A 23309-nucleotide genomic window follows, 5' to 3' on the forward strand; every position below is an offset into this window, starting at 1 on the left:
TAAATATAGTGAAAGTCCCCATCATAGTCTTTGTTTTAAAGGTATCAATTCCAGAAATGGAAACATTTAAACTACAGAGCATGACAAATTTTGTATCACTGTTTTCGCAGATTTTCACTTTTAAGTGTGTCCCCAGATAGACACTTGCCTTCTATTTGGAAAAAAGTGTAACCGACTTCCAAGAGGCTCAGTGACTTTTAATAACCGGTACTGATAAGACTCATACTGATAGCCACACACTGCTCGATGTACCTTTTACACCTTTTTCTTCAACTCCAGAGGCACAGACTATTAATCACATTTTATTAGCGAGGAAACTGAGGCACAAAACAATTGAAGGAGTTACTTAGGCCACACAACTATTAGGCAACGGGGTCAAGCAAACTTCACACTCTTATCTGGGAGTTAAAATATTTTAGGTGGTCTGTTCCTGTCTGCAATTACTTTCCCCCTTTTGAACCCTGCAGCACCTATACTATTGAACTCTTGTTCCTGGCTGGGGCTTGGTGCTCCTAAAAGGCCGCTGCTTGAGGGCGGAATTTTGCTGCGGTCGGCACACCAAGTAGTATTTGGGCGAGGTGCGGCCCGCCTGCTGGCCTACAAGCGTGGGTGAGCCACAGGGCACAGTTTAGGGCACGCGCCGAGCTAGCTACGCTCCTATTGGCTCACAGGCGATGGAGGCGGGGCAGATGGGCGGGGCGCAGAAGAGCACGTACCATGCCTCCAAGGGGAGGCGTGGTTTACTGTATCTCAGCCTTAGGGAGGGGCAAGTCGCGATCACGCGCCCCTGCTGACGCACTTCTATTGGCCGAGGTGGGAGGCGTGGCTCTGCAATGCCTCCGTCTCCACCCCTGGGCGGAGCTTCAGGGGCGGGGCGCAGGTAGGGGCGGGCCACCCGCTTGAGTTCCGCGTTGGGTAGCAGCGGGCACGGCAGTGCGTTCCCGCTTGTCTTTCCGTACCGCGGGAGCCTATCGGGAGCAGGATGGCGGCTTCGGGCGAGGCGCGCCGGGTGCTGGTGTATGGCGGCAGGGGCGCTCTGGGCTCGCGCTGCGTACAGGCCTTCCGAGCCCGCAACTGGGTAACGCTGCGGGATGGCCAGATACTTGGAGTGGGTGGGTGGGGGAGACGGGGAAAACTACCGGCCCTGTGCACCCGTAGGTTACACTCTCGTGCTCCGGTCTGTTCTGGGCCACAAGTGTAAGGCCTTTGCCCTGAAAGGAGTGTGTGGTGTTAGGAGCTCCCTAGGCCTCCTCCAGGCCAGGAAGGTCCAGCGTGACTAGGGAGGGGAGAGGCAGCAGAGAGGCTCTGGAATTGGACTGCTCTAAGTTATAAGCCCAGTGACCTTGAATGGACTAATGGCCTCTATCCTCGGTTCCCCCGTAAAGTGAAATGGCGATAATATTCCTGTTTACTCTTGGATCGATCGTGATGATTAAACGAGATAACAGGTAAAAGCGTTTTAAATGCTAGCTGTCATCAGTATGGCAGCTAATAATTATTACCCGTGTTGCTTTAGCCCTCTTGGACCTGGCAGTCTAAGGCTCAGTCCCTCAGCTGCTGTCATCTTTGCTTAGTTAAGGATATTTCAACTACTTTGTCTAGTCCGGTGTCCACTCCCAGAGGACAAGTGAGCACAGAGCTGAACTTGAACCCAGCCTTTTAGCAGGGATCAGTGTGGCTCAGCACAGGAAACTTGTTCTAGAATCAGCCCTGGGGCTTGGAGCACCTTCCTACGAGTTTAGTTAGCAGAAGCCGCAGCCTGGGCAAGGGATCCCTTGGGACCAAAGAGAAGGGCCCAGGATTTTGTTCTGGCTTAAGTGTGGTACAAGAGTAATTAGAACATTGGAAGACGGGTGTCTTCCACGATTTGCGAAGATGGAGGGTGGAGACAAAGGCAGCATTGAAAGTGTGGGCTTTGTCTACCTCAACTGTACTACTTATCAGTTTTCTCTGACTCTAATTTCATTGAGCTCCCCTCTGCTGGTTAGCTTTTATCATCACATTGACGACCTAGAGTCACCCTGGAAGAGGAAACCTCAGTGGATGCACTGCTCATATCTCATTTGCCCGTGGCCTTTTCTGTGAGAGCTTGTCTTGAGGGATGATTGATGTGGGAGGACTTAGCCTGGCACTATCTCTAGGCAGGCTTGGTCTTAGCTTCATAAGAGGGCAGCTGAACATGAGCCAGAGAGCCAGCTACTAAGCAGTGTTCCTCCTTGGCATTGTCTGGGGTGCGCATTTACTCCAAAATCTGTTCCCCTTTCTTTCCTGGCACCCTAGGGAGGGTTGGGGCGGAGCTGATTTTGTCTGAGTATTATTCCCCATGGTTTGTGGTATACAGGTAATGAGTGTTGTTGAGTGATGCTGTCCTTGCAGCTAAAGATAGATACTGGCCTCTGGGGTCTTCAACCTGAAGGACCCTGGAGGTTTCTGAAGTAAAACTCAATAATGCCTGGAGTGAGTATCCTCCATTTCATTTTGTCTTTACCAACCCTGTTAATCATTCACCCGCTTTCTTTGATGAAGAAGATTACCACTTTATGGCTGAGCCAGCATTAATAACTGAGTTGGGCATCTACACTGAAGGCCTGCCCGTCTGTCTGCTGCAGAGCAGGGGGTCTTCCTTAGGACAGCTGGACAGTTATCCATCTCTATGTACCCAAGAGTTGTGAAGGGTTTTACACTTTAAATGGATTTATAAAATGAAAAGAATACTAACGTGTGGCTTGTGTAGTTTATATCTTAGCATCTGGCATTTGCAAGGGTGGCTCATCCACACCCCTTCTATCTACTCTATTATTTGTGACTGTCTCCTGCACTAGCAGGCTTAAGTATTTGTGGCAGAGATTATAGGCTAGCAAAGCTTTTGGTTCTCACTAGGGGCTCTTCACAGAGGCTCTGCTGACCTCAAGTGTTTCTAGGTACATGTGGAGTTTGGCCTTGGGAGTCCAGCGGGGAAGAGGAAGGAACACGATGGCCTGGGATGAAGTGTGGTAGAAGGTGTATCAGCCGCAGTTAGTGGTCCCTGAAGGATTCCTGGGAGACCAGTTGTTATTTCCTTTCTTATTTACATGTTAAAAACATCCAAAAAATCCAAGATGTTTCTAAATCTGAAGCTTTTTAAGGGCTATGTGGTGCCTCAGCTGGGAAGTTTCATGACGTGAAACCCATTGCATGTTCAAGATTAATTACTAAAAGTATTGTGTAAAATTTGTTTTAGACTGAGTATACAGTGTATATGAAATATGCATTCCGAACGTGAATTTTGTGTTCAGATTCCAGTCCTATCCCCAAGAAAAGTATATGCAAATATTTCCGAATCCCACATTGCAAACTGGAAACATTTTTGGTCCTGTGCCTTTCAGTTTAAGCCTCCAATTGCTCCCATTTGAGGGAGTGGCTCTTTAGACAAGTAGCAGCTCCCTGACTCCTAACTAAAACTGTTTTTCTTGCTCCAGTGGGTCGCCAGCATCGATGTGGTGGAGAATGAAGAGGCCAGTGCCAGTGTCATCGTTAAAATGACAGACTCATTTACAGAGCAGGCTGACCAGGTAATTCTAAAAGGTCCTTCACTGTGACAGGAGAGGCCCAGTGGGCGTTCTTAGGCTGTGCTCTTTGCCAATTCTGAAATCCTCCAGAGGAAAATGTAGAAAAAGTAAAATACAAAACTAAAAGCAAAAACAAAGATAAATTTTAGGATCCACTTCTGACTAGCTTATTTTAGCATGTTTCCGTGTCTTAGCTTTGCATGCTGTGTTAACTGCTTTTGCATGTCTTAGGTTTATATTGATGGTTAGATTTTTAGAACTTTACCCTTGAGTTTAAGTAGTTTGTCTTGTTTAAATACTTTGTTGACATACAATATTTTATTTTGTTGATTGGCTATGGCTTACTTAGTTTCTCTTTATTGTATGCCTCAGGCTTTTTTAAGTTCATTTTTTTTTGTTTGTTTTTACTATTTAGCGAGAATAGTGAGCTTAAACATCTTTGTATATTTGATATATTTTGAAAAGTAAAGCTTACCTAGTTCACAACATAAATACTAACAATATATTTTCAGTTATGAAATTATGTGTAGATTGTAACACAGGAAAATCAATAAAAATCTAGAAATATGTCAATGAATAGTAAATACCACCTTTCTCCTCAACATAGTGCTATTCCCCAGAAGGCACCATTGCCAGTTGCATGAATGTCCTAGTCTGAGTATCTCATAGGCTCTTAAGCAGTCTTGCCTATGGAGGAGTCCTTCTGATCAAGCTGCCTGGAAGACTTAGGCCTAGGCTCCTACCCTCATTCCCAAGGAAATTCCCACCTCCTTCTCTGCGTGGTGTGCTGTGTTCAGGACTCCTGTGTAGGCAGGCAGGTGGGCCATGTCACAGTGCGGTCACTAGGTTTCAGCCGGTGACAGTCTGAGAAGCTAGTTGGTGCTAGGGTTAGGGAAGGAGTTGTCTGTTGTGACCTCAGTCTGTAAGTGGGTCTGCCTCAATCTACTCTCTGCCGTGGTCTCAACACCAGCTGATAGTTCCTGCTCCTTGGCTGTTTTGAATCACAGATGTGGGAAAGACATGCAGAAAGATCCTGGTCTTTGCCTAAGGTCCCACAGGTAGGAGAGTAGTGTAGCTATGGTTTGAGCCCTGGCAGTGGTCTTTCTGGTTGTACTTTTGTGCTGCGGTTGTGTCTCAAAGCAGTCATGTGGGTTAAGCAATAAAAGCTAAACCTCAGGAGAAGATCCAGGAGGGCTTGGAGAGCCACGGTCCTTCCAAGTGTGGGTTCTGCTTTCAGTGCCCCTCAGTCCTTGTTAAGTAGAAGTTCAATGGCAGTGTGGGTTTATTTATTTAGGAGGGGGGAGAAAGGGAGGCAAATAAATGAGAATGTCAGTGTGGGCATACATGTCATAATCGATGCGTAGTGGTCAGAGAGCAACTTTTGATAGATAGTTCTTGCCCTCCACCACTTGATTTAGGGTCAAACTAACAGGTCCATATATTTGTTGAATCATCTTACAAGCCACCGTATCAGTTTTCCAGTGTTGAAGTTGTCCCCACCTGAGATTTGATTATGTAGAATGTATCAGTAGGGCAAAATGCATCATGATCATCTTACCTTTTAAGATCTTACTTCCTTCCATCCCGTTGTGAGTTTCAGAGTCAACAGCATGACACTGGATTTTAATTTTGAGGTACCAGAAGAGGAAGGTGGAGAAGAGAACTGAATCTCTGGAAGACTCGTGGGCAGAAAGCAAAATTTAAGAGGCTGGAATTTAAAATTTCCTTACATTTTTTTATAAGAATGAAGCAAAGGTGTTAAAGTCAGATGGTCCATAGTTGCTGCTTGTTCTGTGCTTTCTTTGAAAAGTAGGCTGGGTGGCATGGATCCTGTGCCTATCCAGATGTGGGGAATTGATGTAACCTCTGGCAGTCAGGGTCCAGTCAGTGGTTTTCACCCTTCCTAATGCTGGAACCCTTTAATAAAGTTTTTCATGTTATGGTGACTGCTTAGCCATAAAATTATGTCGATGCTACTTCATAATTGTAATTTTGCTACTGTTATGAATCATAATGTAAATATCTGTGCTTTCTTATGGTCTTTGGTGACCTCTTTGAAAGGGTTGTTTGACCCTCAGCACCCAAAAGGGTCATGACCCACAGATTGAGAACTGCTAGTCTACATTCTGGCCAGAGAAACTTGGTTTCTGAAAGAAGGGAGGGACTTCTAGGATTGCTCAGGGTCGTAGGAGGAAGATCAACAATAATCTAACCAGAGAAGGTAGAAAGCACAGGATTCTAGAATCTGCCTAAGAGGAAAGCATTCAGTGTGATGTGCAGGAGCTTGCTTTCCAGTGGCCGAGCAGTCCCTTTGAAGGAATGGTTTGAGTCTTCAGAAAAGAAGGAATGGTTCGAAGGAGCTGTTGCTGGAGAGGCTCTGGGTTTTGGTATGAGTTTGCAAAAGATGGATACTGAGCACTTGAGAGGCATTACCCAGACATTCTAGCCGAGAAGAGCCATAGTGACTGGCCAGCATGGTCTGTCTGCCAGACTGCCCTTTTAATGAATGATAATGTGAGATAATGTGTGGATATAGTCTCAGAGCTTTAACATCTCAAACATAGAGACCATTGAAATGAACCCCATGTACTCAGAATGTACTAGCATTTTGCCAGTGGCTGTCACTTTCTTGCTTTTGTGTTTCTTAATGATATTTCTTTGTTTAAGATGTTTTTGTGCTGGGTAGTGGTGGTCCATGCCTTTAATGCCAGCACTCGGGAGGCAGAGGTGGGTGGATCTCTGTGAGTTTGAGGCTAGTCTGGTCTATAGAATGAGTTCCAGGACAGCCAGGGCTACCCAGTCTCAAAAAGAACCAAAAAAAAAAAAGGTATTTTTGTTGGGGGTGGGGTAGGACGAGTGGAATAGAACCTTCTCAGATCACGAGTCCATGGTTCTTGAAGAAAATTTGTAAGGGAGCACACCAGAGCTTCACTTGCTTATCACAAGGCTCCAGCGATTTTCTTAAATCTCTTTCCCCCCTTTCTTTATATTTGGATTTCAGGAAGTACTTATGCTTTTTAGAATTGTTCATGTAGAGGTCCAACCTTATGAAATCCATATTGAAAAGTTGTTGGCTTCACTACCCAAAATGCACGGAACTTCTTCCATCTAATTTCCCCAGCCAATTGCTAGGTACTGGTTGAAGGTACTGTAAACTGCTGAAGAAGAAGAGAAAGAGAAGCGCGGCCTGTCTCAGCTCACCTTGGCCTCTTTTGTTTAAGGTCACTGCTGAGGTTGGGAAGCTCCTAGGTGATCAGAAGGTGGATGCGATTCTCTGTGTGGCTGGAGGATGGGCTGGGGGCAATGCCAAATCCAAATGTGAGTCTTTTTCCGAGTTAATTATTGCTTCTGCTCTGCTCTTTGTCTAGCTGACACAGCTCTGGTCTAGATGGGGCACCAGGCTAGCTGGTTTTCTGTTGGTCTCTTGGGATCCTTGCCATAGCTCTGTCTCTTCATTTTATTCGTGATGATGGAAGTGGGTAATTGGTGGGGATTGACTGCTCACAGTTCTGCAGGCTGGGAAGACACAGTCTGGTGTCTAGTGAGGGTTTTCTCTCAGCAGCATCCCATGGAGGAAGGTGGGAGGTGAAGAGAATGTGAGAGCTGGGGTGGTGGGGGGAGCCTGACAGTGTGACATGCGTGACCACCTGTTCCTTTTGAGTCTTTGGAATGGCTAGAGGGCCAACACAGCTGTGAAATGGTTGCTGTTTCAGCTCTTTTACAGACTTTTAAAGGCTCACATTAACTTTATCCATGAAAATGTAACTCTGTTAAAACCCTCTTTATAGCTGTAGGGTGATCGTTTCATGGATTTTTTTTTTTTTTAAACCAGGGGAAGAAGCCAGAACAGGGATAGAAGTTCCTCTTATAAGCCTAACAGCCTTCATAAAGTAAAGCCATTTTTGAAGGCCTGACAGTCTGGTGAGTCTGTTGACCCCAGGTTTATTTGCTAAAATTTATTGGCTGAAATTTTGGCAGTTAGCAGGTGAGGAAGCTGAGACCCAGGCATCAGCATGACCTGTGTTTAACCCTGTGCCTCTGACCACTGAGCCCTGTGCTGTCTTTATTAGATCCCTGTGGTAGACTAGCAGGGCCTGGTGGGTTTCTTGTGGTGCAGGGCAGTGTGAGCTGTCTTCTGGGTTATTCTCTGGGAGTGATGAGTTCACATTTTTTTGCCCTTTTCCCAGCACTCTTTAAAAACTGTGACTTGATGTGGAAGCAAAGTATGTGGACGTCCACCATCTCCAGCCACTTGGCCACAAAGCACCTGAAGGAAGGAGGCCTCTTGACCCTGGCTGGGGCCAAAGCTGCCTTGGATGGGACTCCTGGTAAGCCTTTGTGTGCAGTGTAAATGCTTCTCCTGCTGGGGCTACTGGGTACATCTTGGATTGAGGAGGTGCAGTTCGCTTTGTGCCCTCAGGAGCTTTCTCATTGGGTAGATGTAATTCCTTTTATGCCAGAGTTGTCCTATAGGGAGCAATCTTAATCTTCTCATTTGTATTTGTCCCCGGTTCATGGTTCTGTAATCTGGCACCCCTGCCTGGTTTATGGTCTGTGACCAATAGAGAGATAAACAGCAAACTAGACGTGTATTGGTTACTACTCCCATTTTATCATTACGTTGTAACCCTGGGTCCCAGGGAAGTGTTTTGGCAGGTGGATTTTTGACCCTGATTCCCTGGTCAAATGTTTGCCACAGTTCCTTTAATTGTAAAACAGTGACAATATTATCTAACTTAAGAGCAACTGCAGAGTTATTGACACATAGATGGTGCATAGCACATGGTAGGTCTTACTATATTCACATCAGTATCAAGTATTATTATATAGTCTTTCCACTTCACCATTATTTTTGTTGAATCGTGGTATAGGCATCATTGTTACCTTTCCAATTCATTGGTTAGAAAAACAAGATTTAGAGAATTAAATAAATTGTCCAGATTTATTTAGTGAATATGTAATGAGTATACTTTGACCTAACCCCTTGACTATTTCTAAATTGTGAGTTGCTTCCATTCCATCACGAAGACCCTTCTTTTGCATTTCTTATTCCCTGTATTCTTTTGCTGGGGCTCCCATGCCTTGGCTTGCTCAATGAACAGACACATGTTTCCTTACCATCCCAGAGGCAAGGTGTCTAAGACCAGGATGTTGGAAGGGTTGGTTTCGAGGCCTTTCTCACTGACTTGTGGATGGCTGCTTTCTTACAAGATCTTTAAAGTGGTAATTAAGTTAAAATGAGATTGTTAGGGTGCAACCCTAATCTAGATGGGTCCAAGATGCTTCTAAGGGGTAGAACTTAGGACCAAGACACACAGAGGGATGATCATCTACCTCTTAAAAGCACCTTGGCCTGTCTAGATTAGGGTTGCACCCTAACGATCTCATGTTAACTTAATTGCCACTTTAAATATCTAAATATAGTAACTTTCTGAATTATAGAGGGATTAGGACAGCCTACAAATTTGGGGAGCAGAGTGCATATCAAGTCACACATTCATTTAGGGGCAAGGATAAAGGGACTTAAGGGGCACAGAGGGGTGATCACTAAGTCTCATCTGTAATATCTGGTTTAAGAGGTACACTTCTTCGAATGGAAGTGGTAGAGATCTTGGGGCACCTTCCAGTTTTAATGAAACTCATTGAACCATGAGGCTCTTGTTAATTAGTAACTTATTGCTGCTAATCGCATTTCACAGAGCATAGATCTAGCAGGTCTGTGGCTGTTGCAATAATTAAAACTGTGTAAATGTTAGATGTCTGTCTGGTTGAAAGCTGCTTTTTATTAAAGGTGACATAGGGCAGAGGTACTAGAGAGTAAATAGAGAAATGAGTAATAGGTTGACATTTCAAAAACAAAACTCCAGGACTGAAAGACTAATTTTTTAAAGGACAAAGCAGGCTCCCATTTTCTTTGGTTTTACAAGTACAGGTGGTTCCATGTGATGGTTCATCTTAATGGTCCTGCTCTGCAGCCATTCTGGGCTGTGGTTGGAAGCCTCCCTTGAGGGACTGTATGATCACATTATTATTTAGAAGAAAGTGTCCAGCATAGTTGTATGCTCTCTTTTAATATTTTGTGAATGATCTCATATCTGTATTGTTCTGTTGAAGTAAGCCATGGGTTGCTCATCGCTCATTTCTTCCCTTCTAAAGCTTTTTGGCCCTCACAGTGTTGGGATGAAAAAGTAGACAGTGCCCTGTACTTTGCTGAGCTGTATTTTTAAATGACCATTGGCTTACGCTGAGGGTGGCGAAATACTCCTCTAAGTAACTTCTTGAGACCTTGACCCTCTTTGGCAATCAGTTGTTGCTGAAGCTGGTCAGGGATTGGTTGCTGGGCTGGGCTGTGAATCCCACCTCCCTGGACTTAGGTCGCCTCTTCTGCTATTGCACTTGCAGACCTTCCATGACAACAGCGTCAGACTTCATTTTCAGGGGAGAGGGAGCTAAAGGCAGCCAGCCTATGTGCTCATGTTAAGATGTGTTCGGATGGGATGCCCTGTGTGTGCAGTGTCTTATGCACATTACACTGTCACTGGAAGTCTTTTCTCTGTCTCACCCAGTCCTGTTAGATTGGTTTCTCTCTCACCCTCTGGTCCCTGCAGCCACTTAGGAAATAATCATTTGGAGGCTTAATATTAACTATAATTGTTTGGCCTATGGCTCAGGCTTATTACTGGCTAGCTCTGCATGTAAACTGACCCATTTTTAATAATCTGTATGTTGCCATGTGTCCCGTAGCTTACCAGTAATTCTCTGGTATCTTACTCCTCTGATATCTGTGTTTGAATTTCCTGCCTAGCTATCTTCTGCCTTGCCATAGACCAAAGCAGCTTTATTTATCAACCAATGAGAGCAATACATATTCACAGTGTACAGAAAGAAATCCCATATCATTACTTCTTGGTAAATTACTGTCTAAGCAAATGTCCTGGACAACTCAAGGGCAGAAGATGAGAGAGTTGAGAAGATTCTGTCCCTGGAAACATTCTGTGGAGGAGCTAATGTGACCAAGGGTTCAGAGCTGTTGAACAGAACTTATGGGAGAAAATGGGATGGCTGTGTATTATTTGTATCCATGTATTTTTATATTAGCGTGTTCTAACCAGTGCATGTAGGAAACACTCACATGGCACTTTAAAACATACATTTAATGGGGAGACTGCTCAAGTGCCTGCTCCCTATGGCAATCTGAAGGTAGTTGGCCATAGACCTTGGGCAGCCTTTTGGAAGCATTCTATATGTGTTTTTATGTGCACCCATACCACACTTCTGTTTCAATTCATATGTTTTTATATTAGAAGCATTCTTTTGGAGAGGGGTGTAGCCTGGAATGAACTTGAATTTATACTCCAGTTTCTAGGATGGCAAGCGTGTGCCACCATGACTGTCACATTCATAAGAATAAAAGATGTGTTGAGGGCTGGGGAGATGGACTTTGTGGGTAAAGGTATTCGTCACCAAGCCTGATGACCAGAATTCCATCCCTGGGACTCACGTGGTGGAAGGAGTGAAACAACTTCCACAAGCTGTCCTCTGATTTCCATACATGTGCTATAGTATGTGCACACATGCCCAGTCACACATAATACATACATATAAAATAAATAGATAAATAAATAGATATAATTTAAAAATATATTAGATACTACGTTCTGAGGCTGAGTGTGGTAGCTCATGCCAGTAACCCGTAGGCAGAGGTAGGATTGCTGCAAGTTTGAGGCCCAGCCTAGTCTACATAGCTGGTTCTTGTCTGGCCAGGGCTATATAATGAGAACCTGTCTCAGAAAGCAAACAGAGGCTGGAGAGATGGTGCAGCGGTTAAGAGCACGTGATGCTCTTGCAGAGGAACTGAGTTCCCAGCACTCCCTCCAGGCAGCTCACAACCACCTGTAACCCAGCTCCAGGGGGACTGATGCCTCGGAGCTCTGAGGCTACCTGCACTCGTGTAGTGGTGGCCGGTGGCTGGAGGGCTGCTGATTCTCCTTGAGTCACAGTGCCGAGGACTTACTGTGCCCTTAGCCCTGACCCTCAACTTGGATCCTGGGTTTTACCCTTGGAGTCAGGGAGCTGCCTTGTATTTTCACATGCTTAGCCCTGAATCTGGGGATTCATGGTCAGAGGAGTCTCCATGACATATGAGGGCTAAATGGGGGTTTGGTGCATGGGAGCAATGACAGCCTTCATAGGATGGGCATGAAGAGCATAGAGAAATAATGTCAAGGTCAGTTGTAGCAGGCAGCCGTGTCAGGATGCACAGTCTGCTGCTGTGTATGCTGGATAAGGAAGAGGATGCCCCCTGCCCCCAATGGACAGTAGACTCCTGCTCCATGGTGGGGATAACTGTGCACTAGTGAAGATGCCATGAGTGGGGGTGGGGTGGGAAAACATCTTCCTTTATGCTCCTGGGCAAGTGGCTTTGTCAGCCTGGTCCTGTGCAAAGCCGTGCCGTCGTCAGCTCGGCAGTCCCTCCCACCACCTGACCTCTGTGGCCTCCTGGCTCTTCCTGGTTGGTCCTCAGTGCAGCCTTGATGGGTAGAGGTGTGCACATGAACAACCAGGCTAATGAATCTGTGACCATTACAATCATCAGGAAAACAGGCATGAGAGCCCCACTTCTGAAGTACCCAGTCTAGGACCTTTTGTAAACCTCCATGCCACCTCAGGAAGTGGAATGGCTCCTGGCCACAGTGCCTTTTAAAAACCTGCATTCTTGTGAACTGCCCAGATGCCACACCCTGCCCACCTGTCCCATCACCTTTCTCTGGTTGCTATTTTGGTAGGGCAAGTGAGGGTGCCCTGCTTGCAGGAGGATACCCAGTATGTGGCTAAAGTCTTAAGGGAACGGAGAGCTGAGGAGATGGCACCTAATGTCTGTGTAACCAACTGTTTTCTTCACTTTCCCAGGGATGATCGGCTACGGCATGGCCAAGGGCGCCGTCCATCAGCTCTGCCAGAGCCTTGCCGGGAAGAACAGTGGCATGCCACCCGGGGCTGCTGCCATTGCTGTGCTCCCGTAGGTGCTTAGGAGTTTCCACTGCTTACACCTTGTCTGATGCCTAGTGTTGACATTTTGAGGGTCCCTTTCTATTGTGGCTTTGAGTGTGTGTCCCCAAAGGCATGTAAGCTCCTGTCTTATGTATACTTGCTACTGTGCACCGTACCCTAAACTAGGTATTTTATAAGGCACAGAATTGTACTGATCATGGTTGTATGGATTAGAAAGTCCAAGTTGAGGATGCCAGCAGGGTTGGGGCCTGGTCAGAGCTTGTTTCCGTAGAGCAGTGGTTCTCAACCTTCCTAATGCTTCGACCCTTTAATATAGTTCCTCGTGTTGTGGTGACCCTCTCCATAAATTTTTTGTTGCTACTTCATAACTATAATTTTGTTACTGTTATAAATCATAATGTCAGTATCTGTGTTTTAGATCAGTATCTGATCAGTTTTAGATGACCCCTGTGAAAAGGTTGTTTGACTCCCCTAAAGGGGTTGCGACCCACAGGTTGAGAACTGCCGCTGTAGGGGTACCTGCTGTCGTATGGTAGAAAGGCAGATGGGCTACCTTAGCCCGCCTTCTCTAAGTGTCCCAGTCCATCTATGGAGCCACACTCAACCTAATTATCTCCTAAAGGCCCTACTCCTGTTATACTGCAGGCTAGGCTTCAACCTAGGAATCTGGGCTGAGAGGTACATTCAGCTCGGGGCAGGATTTCAGGGTTTTGATGATCTGTCTTGAGGGATGCATCTCTCTTTTTGCCTCTTTTGTGTTTTCTTCCCTACTCCTACTTTTAAAGTATCCACACACTTTATACAGTTCTTCCTGTTTTCACATTGTTATAAAGTCGTGTGGTGTGTGTGTGTGTGTGTGTGTGTGTGTTTAGCTAGGCATGGCAACAGTGTGGGAGAGAATAGGTAGGAGATCAGAGAAGTCTATGGGAACATTTCTAGCTGGCCAGGAAGTGAATCCCTAGTCAGCTGTTTCAGGCAGAGGCAGAGGTTACTGCCTTGGACTTGGCGTGTTTTCTCAGTACCTCTTGCTTCTAGTCTGTAAAGGACCCTGGGGCAGCTCAGGGACTAGTTAGCTTTCCGGTCCTTCACTGGTGAGGTTTTATGACTGAGCTGCCTCCCGGCTGTTCTGACTGATGTCTCAGGCCCAAATGTTTTGTGCCAATTCATATTATCTCCCTGAAAATCCTAAGTTTCCTGGAAGGCAGCCATATACTTAAAAATAATGCTTTGCACTTTTGATCTTTTGAGGACTGTTATTTCACATAAATGTTTAGAAATGAGTCTGCCGCATTTCAGAGTACACGAGAACTCAATAAAGCCCTTGCTTTCGATAAAGGCTGTATTTGACGTAAAGGTAAAATGTGATTCTCCTTGTTTTGTTCTTGCCTGCCCTAGTGTGAGCCACAAAGAGCCTTATTGGATTTCCCTCAGCTGTGATTTTTGTTAATGTGGACAGCTTGCTGGTCTCTGATTATCCTGTCTGATCTCTCCATGTAAATGTCATGCTCAGCGTCAGAGGCTCCCAGTGGTGATGCTGTGTTTGTCTTTTCATGGCCGAGGACCAGACTCCTGTTATTACAGAGGCGATGCACAAATGACACACTTATCTCTACATTGCAGGGTTACCCTGGATACGCCGATGAACAGGAAATCAATGCCCGAGGCAGACTTCAGCTCCTGGACACCCTTAGAGTTCCTGGTTGAGTGAGTATCACAGGAGAGGCGGTGACTAAGCAGCCTCCAGGCTCTGTCCCCTGCCCTTTGGGGACTCTCGGTGATCCTGGGTGAGGTTCTGGGGTCTGAGGTCCTGATGCACTTGAATTTGGAGAGCAGCATTTGTGTGGAGGGATGAATAGCCCTGACATGAGTCCGGACGTCTTTTCCTCTCCCTGTCTGACCAAAGTCAGCACGATTGTAAACTGCCCTCAGACACAGAGCTTGCCTGTGTGTAATGAGGTCCATGATGATGGTGCAGAGAACCAACCGTGGTAGAGTGTGTTAAGTGCTTGGCAGTGTGTCTGACCCATAGCAAGCACTCAGTAATCCCCATCTCTGGGTTATAAATCAGCAATGTATCCAGGAATAACTCTGTGGCAGGAAGACAGGGAGGAAGTCTCAGTCCTATGTCTCAACCAGTGCTGAGCCCCAGATGTTTGGTCTTCATTTTTTAAGGTCCTAGTCAGTGGTCACTGACCAGGAAGTGACTCCCTAGTCATCTAGAGACAGCTTGAAAGCTCACTGGAGAGGGAGTGGGTTTTACTGTTTGGTGATGCTTTACTCAGTTCCCAAAGCCTTCTATTAAGTAAGTCTGGGCTCACTGGATGCCTACTGTGGCCATGTGCTGCCTTGGCATGGGATGGCTGGGTCATAGTCCCTATAGGAGATGGCCTTCCCCAGAGTGCCAATGCCATAGCTGCTCCGATGGCTGCAGTGGGTGTTTGTTTCTGACCTGATGTTAGAACTCATTTAAATTAAGTGGAAAAAACTTATATTTATGTTTGAAGTCAGTACCTACATAGTTATATTTATGTGCTATTAAATAAGTATTCTAAATACTTACGTGTGTGTGTGTGTGTGTGTGTGTGTGTGTGTGTGTGTGCGCGCGCGCGCGCGCGCGTGCGTGCGCGCATGCGTTGGAAGTCGGGATTGACATCAGGTGTCTCCATCAGTTATTTTCCACGTTTCTTTTTAAAGATGTGTTTTAGTTTTAGTTATTTCTGTGTATTTGTGTCTGATGGTGGGTGTGTGCCCATGAGTGCAGGTGTTGGAAGAGGCCAGAGACTTGAGGTCCATGGATCTGAGTTACAGAGTGTTGGGAACTGCCTGATGGCATGCTAGGAACTGAACTCAGGTCCTCTACAAAAGCAGTATGCATTCTTAGCCCCTGAGACAGCTGTATCTTTATCCTCTTCATCTCTTTTTATGAGACAGCCTCTCACTGAATCAGAAACTCAAGTTTCCACTCCACTGGCTGGCACGTGAATGCCAGAGAGCTTCTCGCCTCTGCTCCCCAGCACTGGTTATAGGATGTGGAGAAATATTTTTTTTATGCGAGTTCTGGAGACCTAAATTAGATCCTCATGCTTTTGTGACAAGCACTTTACTGAATGAGTCATCTCCCTAGCCCACAATCCTTTTACCTTATTTAATGCTCATAGAAAATTATTTTCATTATTTAAGAGTTGGGGCTGAGTAGTCAGTCTGCCCAGAGAGTAGCAAACCTAGGCTCTTACTTAGGCAGTGTGGCTGCGGGCCTGTGGGCCTGCTAACCACATGGTGAACTGGGAGTCATGCTTTAATACTTGATTGAGAAAGGAGGTTGCAGAAGACACCATGCTTTGGTTTGTGATTGCTTTTACGTTTCTCTTTAAAGGCCAATGTGCCCATAATGCGTGAGTGATGTACTAACCTAGAATCTAGACTGTGGACCCAGCACTGAGGCTCCTGGGCCTGAATTCACACCCAGCCACAAGTCAGCCGACAGGGGCTGTCAGGCCCTTTGCTCTAGCAGTCACTTTACCCACTTGAAGCTCAGTTGACAAGTTAGAGTGCAGTTTGTTTAAGATGCTTGTGAGCACGCTACCTTCTTTACCTGCTGTGGTAAGCATGCCTTCTGTGTCATCCACTTCCTGCTGGAGAAGCCAAAGGCAGGAAAGACGCGTGATGAACACAGAGACCCCCTTGTCTCTCTCAAAGGTACCCAGCTCATCTAGCCCAGGGATGCGACCTTGATCAGTGGCAGCATTTCAGGGTGTTTAACAATTGTTTTGAGACCCTTGTATACTTTGTTGAGACCACTGTATACTCTGTTAGCTTGTACAGTAGCCAGAGAAGGAGCCTGAGAATCTGGCAGATTACTGTCAAATCTGGTCTGCATGGTTGCACATTGGGACCACAGAGCATCCTAAGAGCTGAGTGCTTTTCAGAGGTCTGAGATCCTGGCTGTGGATCCTCAGGTGGATGGTACTCAAGGGTATTCAGACGTAAATGCTTCACTGTTAGACACCATTACCTGCTTGCTGCTGTTTCTTCACAAAATCTTGCACCTTCTTCTCCATGTTTTTTTTTTTTTCTTTTTTTCTTGAGACAGGGTTTCTCTAGCTTTGGAGCCTGTCCTGGAACTAGCTCTTGTAGACCAGATTGGCCTCGAACTCACAGAGATCCACCTGCCTCTGCCTCCTGGGTGCTGGGATTAAAGGCGTGCACCACCACCGTCCGGCTTCTCCCTGGTTGTTAAACTTCATAACCAGGGTCTTCCTTTTCTCCAGGCAGGTTTAGGTGCCCATCTCCACAAACAGCTAGATGTTTTAAGTCTCAGTATATTTTATGATAGTAGCCTGCTGTTTGTATCTCATCTTGGCTACCCCACACGTGTTTGCTGAAATTAAAGAATGAGTTTTCATTGTTTTAAACTTGAGAAGGAATAAAGCAGAGGCTGGCTTTCTTTATCTGTGGGTTCTCATGCATCAATTCAACCAGCTTCACATAAAAACACTGGAAGAGATGCTTCTGTACTAAGTAGGTGGAGACAGCCCCTTGTTATTTCCTAAAGACAGCACAGCTTTAACAGCTGCTTATTATGTAGTATGTGTGTGGTGTGAGTTACTGTTATTAGTCTGGGGTGATGTGGGGAGTACATGGGAGAATGTGTGGGTTATATGTAGTATGTAGTATGTGTGTGGTGTGAGTTACTGTCATTAGTCTGGGGTGATGTGGGGAGTACATGGGAGAATGTGTGGGTTATATGCAGATAGCATGGTCCTTACTTAAAGGAGGCCTAGTAACTTCCTGGGATATTGGGGTCCTTGGCAGTTTGGGAAACTCAACCTCCATAGTTACTCAGGGATGCCTGTATGGTACATTTATCTTTCTCTTACAGTTAATCACCTAAAATCTGTTTATTAGTTAAATACTACTGTGTTGTGGAGAATTTTCACCATATAGAAAAGGACAAAAGCAAAAGCAGAGATTACATTAATTCCTCGTCAGTCACAGTTTATATATCTCTATGTCCAGTGGTCTTCTTGTAGCTCCCTCCAGAAACCCTTTTACATCCAAGGCCACCAGATGAATATTAGCAAGTACCCAGAGTTTTTCTCTAAGAATGTAAACTATCTCTTCTTATTCTAGAACGTTCCATGACTGGATCACTGGGAATAAGCGGCCGAACTCAGGAAGCCTAATCCAGGTGGTAACCACAGAAGGGAAGACAGAGCTTACCCCAGCGTACTTTTAAGCCTCATCTCAGTGCCTAGGAGGGCCCTCCCGAAACATCACTAACCTGGGTGTGGCCGCATCTGGCCCCACGTTTTCTGTATTCAGTCCTGTTTGTCTCCTACATAGCGTTCGCTCCTTTGCCGTCCTGGGACAGCGTGGTTTTGAGAAATGAGCACAGAGGACTGTAGGTAGCAGTACCAGTGCTGAGGCCTCGGGAGTGTGCGCCGCCTGCGTCATGGCATCCTGGATGGCACTGGAGACCCTTGATAGTCCTCTCGTTTGTTGGCATTCGGGGCACTTTGAAGTCCAGCCTGTTTTTGAATTCCATGTTGGTGCCATAGATGTGATTTTTGTGGTCTGAAACTGAACTGCCTTGAAAATTTTTTTGTGATGTAAGCAAACCCAATGGACTCCGTCATGATGTCCTTTTGTGTCCCAGCCTAAGCTAAGTATGCAGAAGAACCACTTGTGTGAGTTTGGCGTGTATTTCCTAATAAACACACTTCATGTTTTGTGTTGTCTTTTTTTGACTCAAGTCCTGACTTGTACACAGTGGTCCTAGGAGAGTGGAACCGTGAGATATGGGGGTCTTTTCTCCTGGTGTATTAAGAGGGGAGAGTCAATCTGAGACGAGTGTTTTCCACAAGGCAGCATGGTCCCAGCCTGCCATGTGTGCATGAATTGGGGGGATGGCTCTGTGAGGTCAGAGCAACTCTTCATGTGACTGATTCAGACTGTTGTGGTGAAGGAGTTGTGATATAATCCAGTCTGGATTATAGATGGGGAAACTGAGGCCCAAAGAGATTAGTAGCATTGTCGTTGCTGCTAGGACTTGCATAAGGCCAGAATCCCCTCAACAGATAGTCACCTTCTATAACGACCTTTAGTTTGCTTTCTCTTCTCATGAAATGATAATCCACCAGCCATTTTAAGGCAAGAGTTTCATCTTTTAAGATACAAGTCTGGCATACAGCCATCACCTCACCTCTAATTCCAAAGGTCCTCCCCTCCCCCGGGATAGGCTTTCTCTGCCTTTGTTTGTTTGTTTGTTTGTTTTTGTTTTTTGTTTTTCGAGACAGGGTTTCTCTGTAGCTTTGGAGCCTGTCCTGGAACTAGCTCTTGTAGACCAGGCTGATCTCGAACTCACAGAGATCCGCCTGCCTCTGCCTCCTGAGTGCTGGGATTAAAGGTGTGCGCCACCACCGCCCGGCTTGATAGGCTTTCTCTGTATAGCCTTGGCTGTCCTGGGACTCACTCTGTAGACCAGGTTGGTCTTGAACTCACAGAGATCCACCTGCTTCTACCTCCCGAGTGCTGGGATTAAAGGTGTGTGCCACCACTGCCCAGCCCAAAGTATTTTCACTGGCAAAGTCAAATCCAGGGCTCTTAAGCAGTTCTCAGTGCCTCCCTCCCTCTGGCTCCTGGTCACCACTCATCTTCATTCTATTTCAGTGGGTTTTCCTCTTGTGGTATTTCATTAACATCTGACATCTTAGGTCTGGCTCACACAGGGCATGGTCTTCACAGTCTTCCTTTCAGACTGTGTATAAGTACATGTTTCCTAGTGATGGAGGAATGCTACTCCCTTGTACCAAAAGACATTTTGTTCATCCAGTTGACAAGTGGATGCACTCTTGGGCTCCCTCCTTTAGGCTGTAGTAACCGATGCTGTAAACACTTATATAGAAGTCCTTGCGTGTCTGTCTTCAGCCAGTGCAGGTGACAAAGGTGATGACAGCAGCAAGGAAACAAGCTGGTAACTGGCACTAGAGCTATGCAGAGAAGACCAAGGCTTGAGCTGGCTAAAGTATAGAGGGGCTGGAGAGATGGCTCCTTGGTGAAGAGTACTGGCTTCTCTTTTCAGAGGCTCTGGGATTGATTCCCAGCACTCCCATGGTGCCTCGCATCTATCTGTAACTCCAGTTCTAGGGGATCTGGTGCCTTCTGTGGGAACCAGGTACAAGTGATGCACAGACATACATGGTGGCAAAACACCCATACACATAAAAGTGAACTTAAAAAAAAGAGTAATATAAACAACATTAGTCCATCCTGAGACACTGGAGGCTGGTAACTACAAACAAAATGGTTCGTGTTGCTCATGTTTCAGGAGATTAAAGGGCCCGTATGTCATCCATGAGGGGTTAAAGCTTCAGCATATCAACAGAGGTCACGGACCATATCCAGAGAAGAGCAGACACTGATGGGGAACAGGCAGAAGAAGAACTAAGGATGCAGTGTGTGGGGGTTGAAGAGCATATGTCAAGGAGAGGTGGATGGGGATGTTAAAAGCTGCTGAGAAGAGAAATGAAGGTTGAACCAGCTAGTGGCTCTGTGATCTTGAGAGGCTTCAGTAGGGTAGCAGGTATAAGAAGATGAATGATCCTTAGTATTGGTGGGGAGCAATTGCTGCCCAGACACTGTTAACCCTTGATGGGTGGAGTCTCGTGCATTTAGTTCTTGAATGTAATCTAGAAGGCTCCATCAGGTTTGGGCCCTGTTTTGTTCTCACAGGTAGGCTCTACTGCTAAAGTTAAGAGGAGCTGGACTGATAGATGTACTTTGAATTTTGGCTTTCAGGTTCTCTCAGCCTGTCTGGACTGTGGCCCCTAGGTGCTCATTTTCAGCCTGATTGTTCTCAAAATGGGTTTTGCTGGCTGGGAGGTTGACCTGCGTGTCTCTGGAAGCTGGGCTGGTTCACAGCTTCTGGGAATGGTCAGGGCTGCATGGCTTGGCTGTAGAAGGCTAGGAGGGAGCCTGTGGTGGGCTGTTCCAGTAAGCAATCGAGACCTTTATCTTGCAGCGTTCAGCTTGAGTCTACCTCACCCACAGCAGTGGGAGAGAGAAACAGGGAGTCTGAAGAAGTCAGTGTGCGTGGGACTTAGATCTTCCAGATACTTCTGTTACACTACACACCGGACTTAACATGCCATTGTCATTTTGGTTATGGTCATCCTTGTGGATATCATACCTTCTCTCACTGCAGTTTTGGTTTGTATATCCCTCGCTGATGATATTATCTTTTCATGTGCTTGGTGGCCATTGGATATATTTTTTGGTGAAATGTCTGTTTTGCTCCTTTGCCCATTGTAAATTTTTGTTGTCTAATCCTCAGGACACTGGGGTGGGAGCCCTGGTGGAAGAGTGGAGGGAGGGGGTAGAGATGAAGCGCCCTGCACGGTATAGCTCATTGGCAGCACCTCCTGCTGTGGTGGCATCTCCAGCCCCAACACCTACTGGCCAGCCCCTCCTTCTGGAGCCGCTCTCTGGGGTGTCTACTCTTCCTTCTGACTCTCACCCTGAGGTGGTGGGGGCTTCTGGCCATGGCTAAATGTGGTATCTCATCTCATTTGGATTCTGTATTTTTCCATTACTCTATGACTCACTTATATTAAATTCTGCTGGCATGTGTTCACGCTGGTCAGTGAAACGAGAATGTTAATATCCCCTGTCTGGGGGGCTCTGGGTTCATTTCCGGGAAGACGGTTGTGGGTAGAAACCTGATGATTTTCTAGAATATTTTTAGCATTAAGAAATCATCTGTGGGACCTAAGACACTCTTGAGTTAAACAAGTTTCTTTCCTAAGTTTCTCAAGAAACCAGATTCTATGCTTTAATTTCCTCAGGTTTCTGGATGTATTGTTTATTTCTGGGCGAATTTTACACTATTTTTTCCAAATTATTTTTATCCATGGATAAGTAATATGGGTTGTGAATCTAAATGAAAGGAAAACTAGAATGTTCCATCTCACCAGTCACCTCAGAGCTATGCCCTGAAACAAGGAGGCAGTAGCAGTGGGAGATGTCCGATTAGGGCGATTTCTACTTTAGTGTGTGTGGAAAGGCGTTTTCACAGAGCTTCTTTGGGAAGTAATTCAGTGGTCTCCCTCAGTACTCTAAAAACTTCACATCACCTGAGCTAAAAATCCCACAAAATGCTAGGTAAGAACCAGACACCAGGTCAGAAACTGGTAACAAATGTAATGTCTGTGTTATAAATGACTGGAATCTGGAAATAACCCTGAAGACCCACAGTGAATGCTCTTAAATAAGCACCACATTGGCATTTCTCTCACATTTGCCTGGTGTGGGATCTACTCCATGAGCCGTCACTCACCTTCACAACTCCACGGAGGAAACTCTGCTCCTCTACCTGGTCTGCCGAGGAGAGTAAGGTGTGGAGAGTTCCCAACCCCACGTCACACAGCTATGGAGTAGCAAAGGCCAGCATCTGGGGGAGCTTTCAGGGCACTGCACTCCATCAGACCGCCAATAAGCAGCGCGATTAATTCGCACATCTGTGCTAATAATAATTATGATGGTGCTATTAAAAATCTCAGTTTGAAATAATTCTTAGCGATATGAGAAAGTCCTCACAGCTTAATGTTGTATGGTACACAGTTTTGAAGATTTCACCATCGCTGAAACCGCTGTTGTTCTGTTAAGGCTACTGCAGCAGTGCTCTGAGATTTGGTGAGGCTATAACATAGTTGTGGAATATTGTGCATGCATAGGTAGGAAAAGCTGGATGGAAATTTATCAGCTGGAGCTAGGAGTCCTAGTCATAGGAGATTTTTTTAAAAATAATTATTTTATATTCCTTGCCTGTCTGAGTGAATATTAAGTGAGCGCAGTGCCTGCAGAAGCCAGGGGAGAGCACCAGATGGCCCTGGAGCTGGAGTTACAGACAGATGAGATCAGCCTGAAGTCAGTTCTGGGACTTGAACTTGAGTTCCTTGGAAGAGCCACAGTGCTCTTACCTCCTGAGCCGTCTCTCCTGTCTTTGTGGAGGTTAAGTTTATGCGGGTGAGTTAATCCTCGATGCCGCCTTCTGTTGGAGACATCGGATTCATTTGGTTATTTACTTAGTTAATTATTTAGTTATTATTATTTGTTTATTTAGTTAACTATTTGTTCTCATTTGTATAGTGTCCACCTTTCTTGTTAGCTGTTGAGCAAACAGCAGACCTTGTCTAGTTTATGGAACTCTGCACCCTGCTGTTAAGTTATGGGTGATCTGGCTAAGTGGGCTGGCAGGCCAGGTGCCACAGCTGCTGATTCAGGGACTGATTCTCTCACTCGTGGGTCTCAGAAACCACGGTAACACATGGTGACCACCATGCATCAGGCTCCATTCTAACTCCTCACACCACTTACCTCATCCTCAAAATGGCCCTTTTGGATAGGCTCTGTCAACTCCCCGTTTTCCAGATGGGAGAGCAGGTACAATGAGGGCCAGCCACACACCTGGCTGGCATGCTCCTATGAGTGGCAAAACGCACTCCACTCCTACTAGGACAGTTTCACATTCTCTACCAGCCTTCCTGGAGCTTTCCCTTGGAGGAATTCTTTGGATTGGGGCCCACTGAACTGCTTTAACTCCACACAGAGGTTTAAACAACTGACAGGAAACTCCCCCACCTTCTGCTGATCCAGGGACTGGGGTGGGGGAGCCTCATCAACTGCCTAGTACTGACCCAACTGCATAAAGTGAAATGTGTTGGCTCCCTGCTGCCTCCCCCATTTTCTTCC

At 46.0% G+C, this 23309-nt stretch overlaps 1 protein-coding gene across 1 annotated transcript; it reads left to right on the forward strand.

Moving 5' to 3' along the window:
* Positions 1 to 896: 896 nt before the first annotated feature.
* Qdpr (quinoid dihydropteridine reductase) lies at positions 897 to 18289 on the forward strand. The gene is made up of 7 exons (XM_038324354.2): positions 897 to 1078; positions 3459 to 3551; positions 6770 to 6866; positions 7736 to 7876; positions 12459 to 12567; positions 14181 to 14264; positions 17691 to 18289. The coding sequence occupies exons 1-7, from the start codon at positions 983 to 985 to the stop codon at positions 17794 to 17796; spliced, it is 726 nt and encodes a 241-aa protein (XP_038180282.1). The 5' UTR covers positions 897 to 982; the 3' UTR covers positions 17797 to 18289.
* The last annotated feature ends 5020 nt before the right edge of the window (positions 18290 to 23309 follow it).

This window comes from Arvicola amphibius, chromosome 1 (assembly GCF_903992535.2).
Source record: "Arvicola amphibius chromosome 1, mArvAmp1.2, whole genome shotgun sequence".
NCBI lineage: Eukaryota > Metazoa > Chordata > Mammalia > Rodentia > Cricetidae > Arvicola > Arvicola amphibius.